The 14,652-nt window shown below is 39.8% G+C and overlaps 1 protein-coding gene across 1 annotated transcript in view; it reads left to right on the top strand.

Moving 5' to 3' along the window:
* Nav2 (neuron navigator 2) overlaps nucleotides 1–14,652 on the top strand; it is a 387,125-nt gene that overhangs the window by 167,343 nt on the left and 205,130 nt on the right. Inside the window, exon 7 of the mRNA XM_013019543.1 lies at nucleotides 6,614–6,774. Within this exon, the coding sequence (XP_012874997.1) occupies nucleotides 6,614–6,774 (161 nt within the window). The remainder of the gene's footprint in view (nucleotides 1–6,613; nucleotides 6,775–14,652) is intronic.

Consider the following 14,652-nt stretch of genomic DNA (forward strand, 5'->3'; position numbering starts at 1 on the left):
TGATGATCCAGTGATGGGGAGATTTTATTGTGACTGTGAGAATGGACAGAGAGAGAGAGAAAGAGAGAGAGAGAGAGATTTCTGTATGCATGATATTTCTCATCTAATTGATTTTTGCCTCTAACTGCTTTGCAACAATGATCTATTCATATTTAGAGAGATGAGTTTCTAAGGGTTTTTATTTATTTTTGTGTGACTTTATGATGAGTGTGCTCCCTTGCTTCATCCTGGCCCTAACTTAACCTCACCTACATCTCGTTTACGTGTGCTGAGCTTTCTGTTGTTGTGATTGTCATTAAAATTACTAATGTAGGTTTGGGTTTTATTCTGGGTTATAAAGATTTGAAGCGGATATACAAAACAACAGGGCAAGTATGTCTCATTTGGTTTCTGGACATTCCTGCATTCTGTAGAGAAATTACCTTAGTTCCCCGAAAGTAAAATTAAAACAATGTTTAACTAGACTGCTCACTAACTAGCTCTCTTGATTTATATATCCACTTACCTACTACATCTCTGAATCCCAGAATGCCCTGAATCCTAGGATGCATTCTAGGGTCCAGGAAAAGCCACTTACATCTACTATTATTTCAAAGGTCTAAACAGCTAACTCTACTGAAAGCACCAAGTTGAATGTATTACCTTATTTAATCCTTACATCAGTCCTCATGAGCTATATCATGGTGTTATCCCCATTTTACAGATGAGGAAATTAAAATTCAGGAAGTTAGGTAATTTGTCCAAGATCACATAGAATATAGAAGAGTCAGGATTAGAACCCAAATGACTGAACCCTAGAACCTTCCATTTAACACTTGGCTATACTACCTCCTCCTTCTTTCTTTTGTACTCTGGCATTTATGTAGTTATTGAATCCACTTTTTCAAACCTTCTGTTTCAACCATTACTCTTGATTTTTTCCTTTACATTGTCCCTGTGCCATTCTAGAAGAAATTGCTGCTGAGGTAGAACTTCTTCTTGTTCTGATTAGTGCCTGTTTATTTCTTATTGAATTATCATTTAAAAGTAAAAGGAAGCGCATCCTTCCTGATCTCACTTATGTACAAGCTGCCTGACTCTGCTAGTCTCTACTGTTTTTACTAGTAAGAGTTTACTTTTCTGGAAAGCTCACACATGCAAAGACTTAACCTAGGATCTATCTAGCCAGTAAGGGAGCAACTGCACTGCAGTGTGCCTCTCTGTAGAACATCAACATGATACTTGGTACCCAGGGATAGGAAGAACCTAAATTTGTTATTGCTCCTAGAAGCCAGGTCCAAGATTGCCTGATAGTCACAGAAGGCCTAAATCAGAGCAGAAACCACCGATTCAAAGCTCTTCCCTGTAAATTTGCACATTGTGCAAATGTACACATATAGGAAAGGGAAGGGGAGGGTTAGGTTTTGGAGGAAACCTACAATCTAAGGTCTGTTCCCACAATGTGCTCAGTCCTGGAAGATAAAGAAAACAGGAGTTAGCTGGGAAACTGTCTAATTGGAAGCACATGACCATCCCATGCATGATTTGTTATCAGTCCCAGATGATAGAATGTACTTGGGAGGCAGCAGGAAGAGAGAAAGAGCTGGAAAACGAGGTGTATCTATACCACCCTGAGGCTCTGCTGAGCATAGAACTTCCAGCTTCACCAAAAGCCAAAGTCTGGCTTCTTTTAGAGTTATTATCCTCATCTAGAATTTCTTTAGGGGTACATTTAGTCTCTGCTGAGCCAATAAATGGATGTCCTTTGTTTCATTATTTACCTAATACTTCTTAGCCACTCTCTCCCCCACTACCAGCCTTGAGCAAAGATCCTGATAAGAATTTAGGCTGAGTAAGCACCACTAAGTATAGAAATAAGATTAGTTGCCAAAAGAGATAGCCTTACCCTGTTGGTTAGGTAGGCTACTTTCCCCAGTATTCTGGAAGCATGTCTCTTGTTGGAGTGCAAATCCTGATTGAACACTTGCCAGAGCCAAACACCTCAATGAGCACCAAGGATGTTGAGCAGAGTAGAAGCCTCACCCTTAAATGTGGATATTAGACCCATGGAGGATTTGGTTCAGGGCTAAGGGATCCCCAAGGATTTCTACCTTTGACTGTCTGCCCTCAGGCATACCTGGTAAGCCTAAGGTATTTAGTTTATTCTGCCTGCAGGAAGCAGAAAAACATAGTGTCTGAGAGGTGCAGTCCCTATGTACTGACTATTACCTGGGGAAATGATTTAATCTCTATAAGCCTGTATGTCCTGATTAAAACAAAGTAGTTCTGTTTTATTCACAGTGTCATAAGGATTAAATTATGTCACGCTAGTGCCATAGTGGCTGGTGTATAATCAGTGCACCCTAAAGCATAGACATACGTTGGGTTGATTTGGGCTAGGTAAGGCCACCAGGCTGCCTTTAGCATGTCTCACAGAGTTGGTCCCTACATGACTGTCTTGTGGAATGGGATCAATGGAGTCAGTAATCAGCCCTTTCTGACTAGCTGCTGAAAAGCAGATGCTATGGAAATGAGAAAGTTAGCATTTAATCATCTTGTCTGGCAAAAAGCATCACTGGTTACGGACCCCCTTCCCCTCCCTAGCATGTGCACACAAGCTGCCATTCTTCCTGGGAGGGGTACCCATCTGCTCCCAGCCTTTGAAGTGGTTTTTGGGGGGAAGAGCTGCTTTCTTCCCATCAGCACGTACAGCGGGTGGAGTCCTGGTGTGGGGGATGCACTCCTAGATTATGTGCCAGGAATGATAGTCTTACTTCCTTGCATTTTCAGCTCTATGTAAGCTGAAGAAATTGACAATAGCCCTGATTTGCCTGCCTTTTTCTTGCAACACTTCCCTTACACTCATTTTAAAGCAAAGGCAACATGTATGTTTTGGAGAGCCTATCTGTGCCCTCCGTCATTTTAAGTTCCTTTGGACAAGGAATGATTGTGAGAGGTGAAATTCCTCTTTGAGAGGAACTGTTAGGATCTTTTGGTGCTGGAAACAGCACAGGGCTGACCTACCCCAGCTACCCTCTCCTTTCTCTGCTTCATTGAAGCTGACATAGAGGATAGTATCCACCCCTGTCCTGTGAGCCAGACTCAGCTCCTCAGAAAGTCAGTTCTGATGCTACCAACAGCATGTACTTCCAGGCAACGGTTGGTAAAATACATGAAAGATGTTCACATTAATCAACTTCAAAATGTCTAGCCAGAGGCTGGAGGTCTATATCACTGGTAGACTAGAAGATACTCTGTTTTTAACTCAAGCCTTGGTTTCAGTATCTTTAATTAGTGCTTCATCCTGGAGGGTAGGACAAAGTCAAAGCTTTATAAACATGGTCTACAAGGTTTTCCCTTCCCTGACCCTGCTTGTTTCTCCAGGCTAATTCCCTCTGTTCTCTGTCTGTCAAGTGCCAACACATACCAACTCTTTCCCCTGTGCTTTCCATAGGCTTTTTGCCTCTGCTTTCTTGTCCTCTTCTTGGATTCCCATTTGATATGACAAATTTTGTTCCAAAGTCTCTTGTTTGGACATTCCTTGTCTACCAAACTTCAAAGTCGAAGGTCATCACTTTCCTTCTCTGAAAGACTTCTGAACTTTGCATATTTTGTCAATGAACAAATCATCTTGATGTCAGCTAGGGAACCAGCCCCTTCAGATCTAGATAAGACAGGTCATATAGCTCTAGTCCTACTTTTTAGCATGTAGAAAACTCTTCATTGCTCAAGCATTTTAGGTTTTCATGGTTTCCTCTGACTTTGAAATCCTGCTTTTGAAATCTTGTACTTAAAATTCAATTTGTGAATTGACTCACTGTGTCTACAGGCATTTTGTTTCCCTCACAAGTGAGTTCTTGTTTCCCACCTACCATATATTTATTCATTTTTATGTGAGGTAGCTTTTGCTAAAAATTTCAGATGGATGGAGAAAGCTTAACTTTAGGACAAGGAATAGTTCAAGCCCATTCTCAACAGAACTCAAGTTTTAAACACTATACCATCAGCACCAAAGCTCTCTAAAAGTTTGAAGAGACTTATTTTCACCTAAGTTTTCTGATTTAGTCAAGTTAAGATAGCCATCCTCAATTATGTCTAATGGTGATGGTGATAGATCACATGTAATGGCATTTGATGGCTATGTGCCAACTATTTTCTGTTTACCAGTTGTATTTAAGGCCCTCTTCTTATTTGTGTCCTAGAAGACACAGCACTCATCTGCAGTTATGTGAAGGGCATGCCACTCTCATCAAAAAAATACTTAGGTCACTGATTATAACCATGACCACCCATAGAAAACAGAATTGTCTCATCCAGGAATATTTCACTCCAGAGAGTGAGGTCCACAAACAACCCAAAAAATCTAAGTCTGTGTCAGGCACACATTTAAAGCAATTTTTCCTATGGATTATTCTTTAGCTAAAGAAGAGCCTTGCTTGACAAAGTCTGTCTAACCTCTGCAAATGTTGATCTTGGATATTGATTTTTGTCTATCTCTTCTGATGTTTTAACTAGACTCATCTATTTCCTTCTTTAATTCTTTCTTGTACTGTAGCATATGTTCAATATTATCTATGAATTTGCTCAGCAGAAAGGATGGGATAGTGAAATTACATGCTGTGAGTGCTTTTACAATAAGCCAGATATTAAGTCCCATTTCAAACGTCAAGCTATACCACCAATAGTTTATTGTTATTCAAGAGTTATGGGTAAGGAACATGAATCTCAGAGATGGTATGAGACTGATCCAAAGTTTTATGAGTGAAAAAGTCTATATTCTATCCTTCATACTATACCACCTCACAGAGGACCAGGCTGCCTACCTGTTTCAGGATTTTATCTTTCCCATCCTGTGCTTGGATTACCCGCCTTTATAGAAATCCCTGTGCTATCCTAAAAATCTAATGTGGTCCAGTTTAGGGTGAGCACAATGGGAACTTTCCAGCAACTCTGAAAGGAATGCACTTTTTCTTCCTTGTTACATTTTGTTTTCTTGCTCTTTGCAAATTCTCCCATGGAAGCAGAATGATATGACCTTAGTTATTCCATATTACTTAATACCATTGCTGTAATGTTGTCCAGGACCAAATCCAAAATCATTTTCCAGGCCAATCTGTAGGCACAAAGACTCCTGCAGACCATAGTTGCATTAAATATATCCAGTTCAAAAAGCCCCGCACCTGCACCTACAGAAGCTCTCCCACCTACAGGGCTGGGAATGTGGGTTAGTGATAGAGTGCTTGCCTACCATGCATGAAACCCCAGGTTCGATTCCTCAATACCACATAAACAGAAAAAGCCGAAAGTGGCACTATGGCTCAACAGGTAGAGTGCTCCCCTTGAGCAACTCAGGCCCAGGCCCCGAGTTCAAGCCTCAAGACTGGCAAAATAAAAATAAAAAGAAGAACTTCTCCCATTGAATGTTGAGTATTCAGATAATTCTGATGTGAAGGACTCCCAGGACACTGTTTGCACTGGAAGTAAAGCCAGGAGGTACAAAGAGCCCATTGCCAGACCTCCTTGGCCAACTGTGCTAGCCACATCTGGGCCCCAAACATATACACTGACACTGCTGATATTTTCAAAACTGATCATGTCTTCTGTGAGATGAATAATCTCTCCAAACAAGATGAAAGGAATTAACAGAGGGATGAACCCTCCTAGTAACGTGGGAAGTGATGCCACTCTCTAGGGGGAGAACTCCCCAGCCTCATCACTCTCCGCTCCCCATCAGGGAATCAGGCCAGCTGCTTCTTAACTGGATAAATTTTATAGTCCCTTCACACCAGCTCATGTTCTCTGTTTATTCTGCAACCATCTTTCTTGCTCAGCCAACAAGAAAAGGTTTAAAGCGATTGCCTGCTTATATCTAAAATGCTTCCAGACTGTAGGATTCTTTGGTGCTCACAGACTTGCATGGAAAGAGCCAGCTGAAAGCTTTATGAGTTGAAAATTCAGACTTATCACAGGGTCTAATGCTGGTTGGCTGAGGTTCCAGTTGCTCTTAAACATAGCTCAGTGTGTTTTAGCTGGAGGATATAACTAAAAATTTCATCATTTATTCATCTTTCAGTTTTAATTATTGGAAAAAGTCTGCTTAGTAAGTTCCTACACCAAAATTCTGGTTGAAAAAGTCTTAACTCCTAAACTCTTCAGAGAATCATCCATAATATCTTTAGGCTTATTACAAAGAAGTCTGGTGACTTTATTCTCAAAACCACCCAGAACGAGGTGTTTTATTTAAAGGGAAAGAGTGTGTTTGTCCTTAGGCTAACCAAATCTTGATGTTTTATAAAAGAATTAATGATTTTATTCATTAACTGTGTAGAAAAACTATACTTCAATCTGAAAAGAATGCCACAGAAACAGGTTGTCAGATGTTGAAGGAAAATGTATGTCTGGACAAGTGTTTGCAACCACACTTTAAATTCTCATTGCAGATGTGTTGGGAGTGGTAGCAATTCTTTCTACTATTTGTAAGTTGTGTCCTTTTCTTAATGCCTGTATTCCTGGATTTATAGCAAACACTGTTTTCAATACTCTCCATTTGCCTCAGAGTAAATGGTTTAGAGATAGTCCTTCTTTGTGTTCGATGCTTGATAGAATTAAAGATGATATGGTTTTTGCATTTTAGACTTCCAGGTCCTACCACACGGGTATCTGCTGCAGGCAGCGAGGCCAAAACACGTGGAGGGCCATCCACTGCTAACAACCGGCGCAGCCAGAGCTTTAACAACTATGACAAGTCCAAGCCGATCACCTCACCACCTCCACCAACCACTAGCCATGAAAAAGGTGAGTTGACTTCTTTTCGGGGTGAGTTGGGTTGAGGTGAGGGTCAAGGTTATAAATAGGAGGATGAGAATGACTCAGAGGATGTGTTTGACTGGCAGTTAATAAATTGGAGAAGATACTGATATAGTCATAGCTGCCAGCAAGAATAACTGTGTTTGTTTGGTGGAGACCCATAAAACACCTGGCTGCAGATAGGAAGCAATATGGCATTTGGAAACTGAAAAATCAATTTTCTTAGATTATGCACTGTCCATTAGGAACTTTTCCAGAAATGTGAGCTTTTTGAGATGATAAGCTTTTACCCATCAGAAATAATATGAAAGGACTTAGGAATAAGGGAGTTTTCACCCTTAGAAAAAGTTAGGAATGTGGGTTGGCTAAGTGAAGATCTTAGCTACATATAAGGAGCAGACAGCATTGCTCTTGAGGTTGTGACAATGCAACTTTTGCCATAAAAGGGTATGATATTTTTACTGTCCATAGTACTTAGCTTTTAGGATGGAGAAAAAAAGGTGAGTCGCTCTTTGGATAGAAGGTAGTAAAATAAGCCTCTGCTTGTATAAGCCAATGTCTGGAGATACTGGAGTACTGAGGCAGATTAAAAGAATCTTCAGTAAGAGGTAAATCCCACTTTCCTTCCTGCCTGGCAGAGGAGTATGGACTTTTATAGGGAATATAGCCAGGTCTCTTGGAAGCATGTCCTATCTTGGCCATGTGGAAGCTTCCTGGGACTTACCCTGGATGTCCTGTATTTCCCTAAGCAAGCTGTTCCTCAGTCCCTAAAGTGCTTCACAAGTTTGAGTGGGCTTCCTGTGAAGCACGGGATCAGAACTCTCATCCCTGCTCCAACTTAGAATCACTTGGATCAATAGAGCTGATTCCCCCAGGGGTTGCTAATGTATTTTTCCCTTCAAAATATGGAAAAAATGTTTATGGGCTGACATATATATGGCATGTTTCCAAACCAAGGCATTAGGAACTCTGCAATTAGCAGAGTCATACCCAGTATATCTGGACTGATCAAGACTCTTTGTGAACCAGCCCCTATGATTTCTGACTTAAGCAAAAAGCAAGTTTGTTTTTTTTTTAACTTCTCCCCTTTTTTTCTCTTTCCTTCATCTCCTTTCCTTTACTGTACCCAAGTGTATTCTTTGTAAAACCGCACTTAGATTACAAAAATAACATATGCTTGTAAAAGAGTACAGTGTATATTAAATCAAAGTTCTCTTTTATATGCTTCTTAACAAGTACCAATATAAACCATCCTATGTGTAACCTTCCAAAGCTTTCACAATGCATTCATATAAATATAATATGATAGTATGCATACACATACAGAAAGTTTTTTTGTTTCACATCATAAGTAAAAGCTAGGTGGTAGTAAGGGGATGTTGGTATTTTTTTTAATGAAACTACTATAGGTTACCATTTTTACAAAGGATCAAACTACAACCAGGGAAGGTTGAGAACTTGCTAACATCATATCAGAGACAGAGAAAGGCAGAGTTATATTTAAACCACGCTCATTGGTCTCAGAACTAGGGTTAATGTTTTGCTTTCATTGGAAAACAAGTGATTGGAGCCTGGTCTGCTGATGGTGTGTGCAAGAATTAGCAAGGTGTTAGGTAAAATTATGCTGGGCTCTCCCTAGTAGGCTAGTTCCTCTTTTTCCACTGGTTAAATGAAGAGAGGTTGCCATAAAAACATCTGGAGAATCAGATATGGTGGTAAACACCTATACTATCAGAAAGAAAGCAAATTCATATATCTTTACTTAATTACCTTATTTGCTAGAAACTTTGTTTTGTTTTAGTTTGGGTTTTTGTTTTTGTTTTTGTTTTTTTTGGTCAGTTGTGGGGCTTGAACTCATGGCCTGAGCACTGTCCCTGAGCCTCTTTGTGCTTAAGGTTGCCCCTGTACTACTTTGAACCACAGCACCACTTCCAGTCTTTGAGTGGCTAATGAAGAGTCTCATGGGGACTTTTCTGCTCAGGCTGGTTTTGAACTGTGATCTTCAGATCTCAGCCTCCTGAGTAGCTAGGATTCACACCTATGTGTGAAGTGCCCAGCTCTGATTTTGTATTTTACCTGGTCTTCACATTCTGTGACATAAGACTGTGATTGGCAGTTTCCTTAAACCAAAGACATATTTTACAGATTTTTTTCCCAATACTTCCAAATATTGCTCCCCAGAGGGTTTCAGAGGTAAGGAACCTTTTTTTTCTTCTAAGAGTCCATATTATAATATATAATTTGCAGGCCACACAAAATTATCAATACAGGCAGAGAACAGCAGGTAGCCAATGAGAAGCATATGTGTCTGTCCTGTTATGTCCCAAATGACTTTAAAGGTCTTATTCAGCCCAAAGGCCAGATATTCACCACCCTTGGTTAACCGAATGATATTCCCATCAAACTATGGAGAGAAGACTAGTTTCCCTTTATACCTGATGACATCCTATTACACTCTTTTTTATTTTTTTTTGTGAAAATACTGTACAGAGGGGTTACAATTACATGGGCAAGATAATGAGAACATTTCTTATCAAGCCTTATTTGCAATAACCTGAGTCAAGCAGAAAAGGTCAGATAAGTTGATGTTAGGGAAATGAACCCTAAGATATGTATTCAAATGTTTTTTTTCTTTCATGTGATTGTTTCTAACATATTTATAAGATTATTTCTTTGTTGCTTTGTATGTCCCTCCCCCATGGTATAACTCCTGCTTTCACTGTATTTGATGTTGTTATAATTTGTGGAGGGGAAGGGAAAAAACAAATCATTTAAATAGGGATACGGGTGGTCCCATTGCAACAATGAGATGTACAAGTCATTATGTCTTATTACACTCTTTAACCAAAATACTCATAAGTAAAAGATAAGGCAAACTATTTTAAGAAGCTAAAATAATAAAAACTATTTGGCGTTAGTATGATTCAAAAAAAATAGCCCTTTGGTTTAAGATCAAATTCTCTGCTCTCATAGTACTTTTTTTTGGGGGGGGGGTCCGGTTGTGGGGCCTGAACTCTGGGCCTGGGTGCTGTCCCTCAGCTCTTCAGCTCAAGGCTAGTGCTCTACCACTTGAGCCACAGCGCCACTTCTGGCTTTTTTCTTTTTTTGCTTATGTGGTGCTGAGGAATCGAACCCAGGGCCTCAGGCATGCAAGGCAAGCGCTCTACCACTGAGCCACCTTCCCAGCCCATCTCATAGTACTTTTATAGCCTTAGTTTCCCCTCTGTAAGTCTCAGGTTCTCCATCATTGAACTGCTATAAAGTATGAAAAATTTTCTTCAGTTTGCTTTGTCTACTGGGTTGTCTAATACGAAAACTGTCCATGCGCTCTAGCGCTCTCCTTCTCCGGTCTTTGTATTACTCTCATGTTCTGTTTGTCCTACCTGTCATGGAGAGAAGAAAAAAAAAACTAGATGTGGCAGGAGACAAGAGTTTTACTCCCTTTAACTCTTTGTCACTTCTAGGTAGCACTGCAACCGTTGTTGAAGAGTTTCTTTCAACCAAATAAACATATCACTTGAGTTGGCGAAACAAGTTATTTTTCAGAGTTAGTGATTGGAGCAGTCATACATATCCTACCATTGACTGAAATTCTAACATAAAGTTTGAGTAGATAGGATTAATTCAGTGATCTACATCATGCAGAAAGGAATATAACTGGAGCACCTTGTTGCACATTGTTTCCTTCATGTGTTCATTGTTACTTGTATCACATGTACATTGGGCTGGTTGTAGTTATCAAGAGGACTAATATGCAGATGCTGCTTCCCAGGGGCACATGCATTTGATAACAGAGAAGCACTCTAAATTTTAATGAAAAAAAAAAAAGATGACACAACCAGGAAGAGTCAGGGAGGATGCTGGAGAAATGATATCACTTACATTGGTTTCCATTCCCAAATCATTGTTTAGCAAAAAGAGAGGGGGCTGAGAAGGAATGAGTCATCCCAGTGTGCTGGTCTAGGGGTTAATCTAAAAGCTTATCTGTTGGGTTCACTGACTCCTTTGATGGTCCCATGCCTAGTAGACATCTACAGTATGCCTCTTTGATGGAGTGGGCCATCCTTGGTCAATTTGGAGTTGAGATCCCTGGCTGGAGACAGTACAGGTACCTGCTGCTCTTGGTAAGTGATAATCACCTCTAACTGAAGTTGCCACAATCCTGTGGCAAGAATCCATTATTGTCAAAGAGCTTAGAAAACTAGATTAGAGATGTCAACCAGGAAGGCATCATCAAGAAAATTTAAAGAATTTTCCAGGAGATTGTCTGGAAAGGAAACTCAGTGTACAGTTAGACTACCTGCTTTGCTAGGCAAGCAGGATGGATTAGGTGCTACAAAATCAGAGACCTCACAGGGCCTTCAACAGGAAAATCTGGGTGCTTAAAAAGTTCAGCCAGCCTCTTAGGCTGAAGTACAGTCATTTCAAAAGAAGAGATTTGAGGCTGGGAATGTGGCTTAGTGGTAATGTGCTTGCCTAGCATGCATGAAGCCCTGGTTTTGATTCCTCAGTACCACATAAACAGAAAAAGGCAGAAGTGGTGCTGTGGCTCAAGTGGTAGAGTGCTAGCCTTGAGCAAAAGCAGTTCAGGTACAGTGCCCAGACCCTGGGTCAAGCCCCACAACTGGCTAAAAAGAAAAGGAAAGAAATTGTTCTAGCTTTAAAGCCACAAACCCTACAGAAGCTCATGTCTCTTGAAATAGTTCTATAGATCCCAGACCTCAAATGATGGCAACTCCAAGAGATATTTATCATTTATTTATGACTCTTCCTAGTCCAGATGTTGGTTAACAATCAAGGGTCATTTTTGCTGTGAACAATGTTGCTTAGTAACAGTGAATTTCTGTCTTTATCAGGTTTCCAGGGGAACAGAGTTAGAAGGTTAACCCAAGGTCAAATTCGTTTACAGAAGCAGAAAAGGTTTTATAAATCCTTTCCCAACAGCAAGTCACCTCACCTCTGAAATTCAGCTTTTTTTATCTGTGAAGTGACAACAGGCCACCCTAGCACGAACAAAGTTACATGCATTCTTCCTAAATTTTTTCCTAGCTCAATCTAAATGATCTGTCCTTGTCTTTCTTTCAGTGAAGGGTTGAGACTTACTATCATTTCCTGATGGCAGGAGTTTATTGATACGGCTGGTGTCATTTTTGTGGCACTTGCTAAATTCCGACACCTTGTGGTGTTAAGTAAATTCTGACTTTTGGGACACTGTGGTCAGGTGGCTTACTGCCTTACAAATTGTGGCTTCACCAGTGAGACAGCAGTGGCTGTGACTGACTCCACAAAGACGATTTCATCTTTTTAGTTTGCATTTTTAATAATTTAATTTTTAAAAAAATATTGACAGTGTCTCATTGAATAGATGGAAAGTCCTCAAACATGAGGAAACTCTCTCCAAAATAATGAATGTATAAGCAGACAGAATTTTCCACTCTGACATAGTAGCCACAAATTGTCTGTGTATGGCTGAAAAGAGAACAAATTTAACATGGGTAGCTGTCTGTCACATCTGAAACACAAAAGTCAAGTCCCATGATCTAGGGAAACTCAGTAAATTTAAGATGTACATTGTTTCTCAAGGCATGATTTATGGATGATTTGTACCATCATATCTCGATGTAATTGCTAGGTTTTATTTTTTTATTTTTATTATTTTTTGGGTCCGGTTGTGGGGCCTGAACTCTGGGCCTGGGCGCTGTCCCTCAGCTCTTCAGCTCAAGGCTAGCGCTCTACCACTTGAGCCACAACGCCACTTCTGGCTTTTTTTCTTTCTGCTTATATGGTGCTAAGGAATCAAACCCAGGGCCTAAGGCATGCAAGGCAAACGCTCTACCACTGAGCCACCTTCCCAGCCCCAATTGCTAGGTTTTATAAACTTAATCCTTCCCATTGAGATTTCTAAGTTTGAACTCAGTAGCTTAGATTTTTACCCAGTCAATGTTTATCACACTAAGTTTGAAGCTCTTTGTCCTAATCTTCTTGGTTACCATAAAATAAAACAACTTATACCTTACTTTGCCCTTTAATTTTTAACAATATGTTGTTATGGTGAATGGAGATAATATAGTAAGACACCCAGAGTAATATGTGACATACATCAAAAGCTAAAAAAGTAGGGGGACATTGAAGATTACATATACATTTTGTAATACCTGTATTTAAATTTACACTCAGAGCAAGCAACTTAAGAGTAGGTATATATAGCCATTGGAAAAGTCTTTAGATCTTGTTTTGGTTTTGAGTTATTGGCTTATAAGCCTTCAGGTTCTTATACTTTATTTAAATTTTTTCATTACTGTGTTGCTTCATCTGAGCTAATAGAAAATACAGGAATGGATTTTGATACTATCCTTGGCCTAGAAATATAGAAAAGGAGTATCCTTTGGGGGTCTAGGTATGATAGCAGAGAGAATGTATGGCCATGAAGTGGAAAGTCAGCCTCACCCTCACCCTAGATGAAGAATCATCTTTTGGCTCTTTCTCTAATCTCAGTAAGTGAAGAGCTTGGTGTTTCTTTGTGGGTGCCTAACATTCAAGAGGAAAGATACTATATCTGATGTGTTTCTGGTCACCCTTAGAAATCTCTTTTCTGATCTACAATGTTATTCCGAAGAGGAAAGGAGACAGAAATACCCTTCTTATTGTAAAGCTGTTATCCTTTAATGCAAAAGCTAGTCTTTTTCCACTGAGACTAAGGCTGCAACCATAGTTGTTTTTTTTTTCTCAATATATTTCAAAACCAGTGTGAGCTTCTTCATCAGCTATATACCTTCTCTATAATTCAGACAGCTTACCTTTTTTGGAATAAAAGGCGTGTATGGAGGAAAGGAGAGAGAGAATAAATCATTTAGGAAGATGAAATACCTATTTGATTAGTCTTGTGTCAAGAATAGAAAATGATTGGTTGATATTCATCCTATCTTTAAGTAATAAATCTCCGTGCTTCACTTGCCTTAATCTGTTATGCGAAAAGGTCACACATATGTGAATTCAATTTAATTTCAAGGATCATTGGGAGGAGAAAGTATTTGCATGTTTCAATGCTTTCCTAGTCATTTTTATCCAAATGTCATCTGTAGTCAGGGCTTGATTTAGTCATTCACTTAAAGTTCTTTTTAAGAAATATTTTTCTTCTCCAAAGTTAAGTATTTGGCCGTGGTTGTCAGCATTTGAAGATACATACACTTTGAAATAAATGAAATTATTATTATTATTTTTTGGTCAGCCGTGGGGCTTGAACTCTGGGCTTGGCCACTGTCCCTGAACTCTTCAGCTCAAGGTGAGCAGTCTACCACTTGAGCCACAGCGCCACTTCTGGTTTTCAAGTTGTTTATTAGAGATAAGAGTCTCACGGACTTTCTTTGCTGCCTGGGCTGGCTTTCAACCAAGATCCTCAGATCTCAGCCTCCTGAGTAGCTAGGATTACAGGCGTGAGCCACTAATGCCTGGCAAATTAATATTTTATGAGCAAAATGAATGATGGAATGCTGGTCAGAATGAGGAGGGAGATCCTAAACTCTAAACTCGATGATTCACAGCACATCAACAATTTCATGATGAGTTTCCTGTGAACACATACTTGGCAGCTTCTCTGCCAAGCATGTGGCATCCTTGGGCTGAAATGAACCTAACAGATAAGATACCTATTTTCCAGCCTTAGTTTGCCTTCTTGATTGTCATCTGTACTTTTCTAGAACACCAATATGTCAGGGAATCCCATGAGAATCTAGACAAGAGGTCACATTGAGAATATTTGTCTCCAAAGATGGTATTCACAATACTTCTGCTTTGTGGTAAGAATGACACAGGACCCATCTTTAGGTATCATGCACTTTTGATAAATGCTCATGCCATAGACTGGTC

Source organism: Dipodomys ordii, unplaced genomic scaffold (assembly GCF_000151885.1).
Source record: "Dipodomys ordii isolate 6190 unplaced genomic scaffold, Dord_2.0 Scaffold46, whole genome shotgun sequence".
NCBI classification, from domain to species: domain Eukaryota; kingdom Metazoa; phylum Chordata; class Mammalia; order Rodentia; family Heteromyidae; genus Dipodomys; species Dipodomys ordii.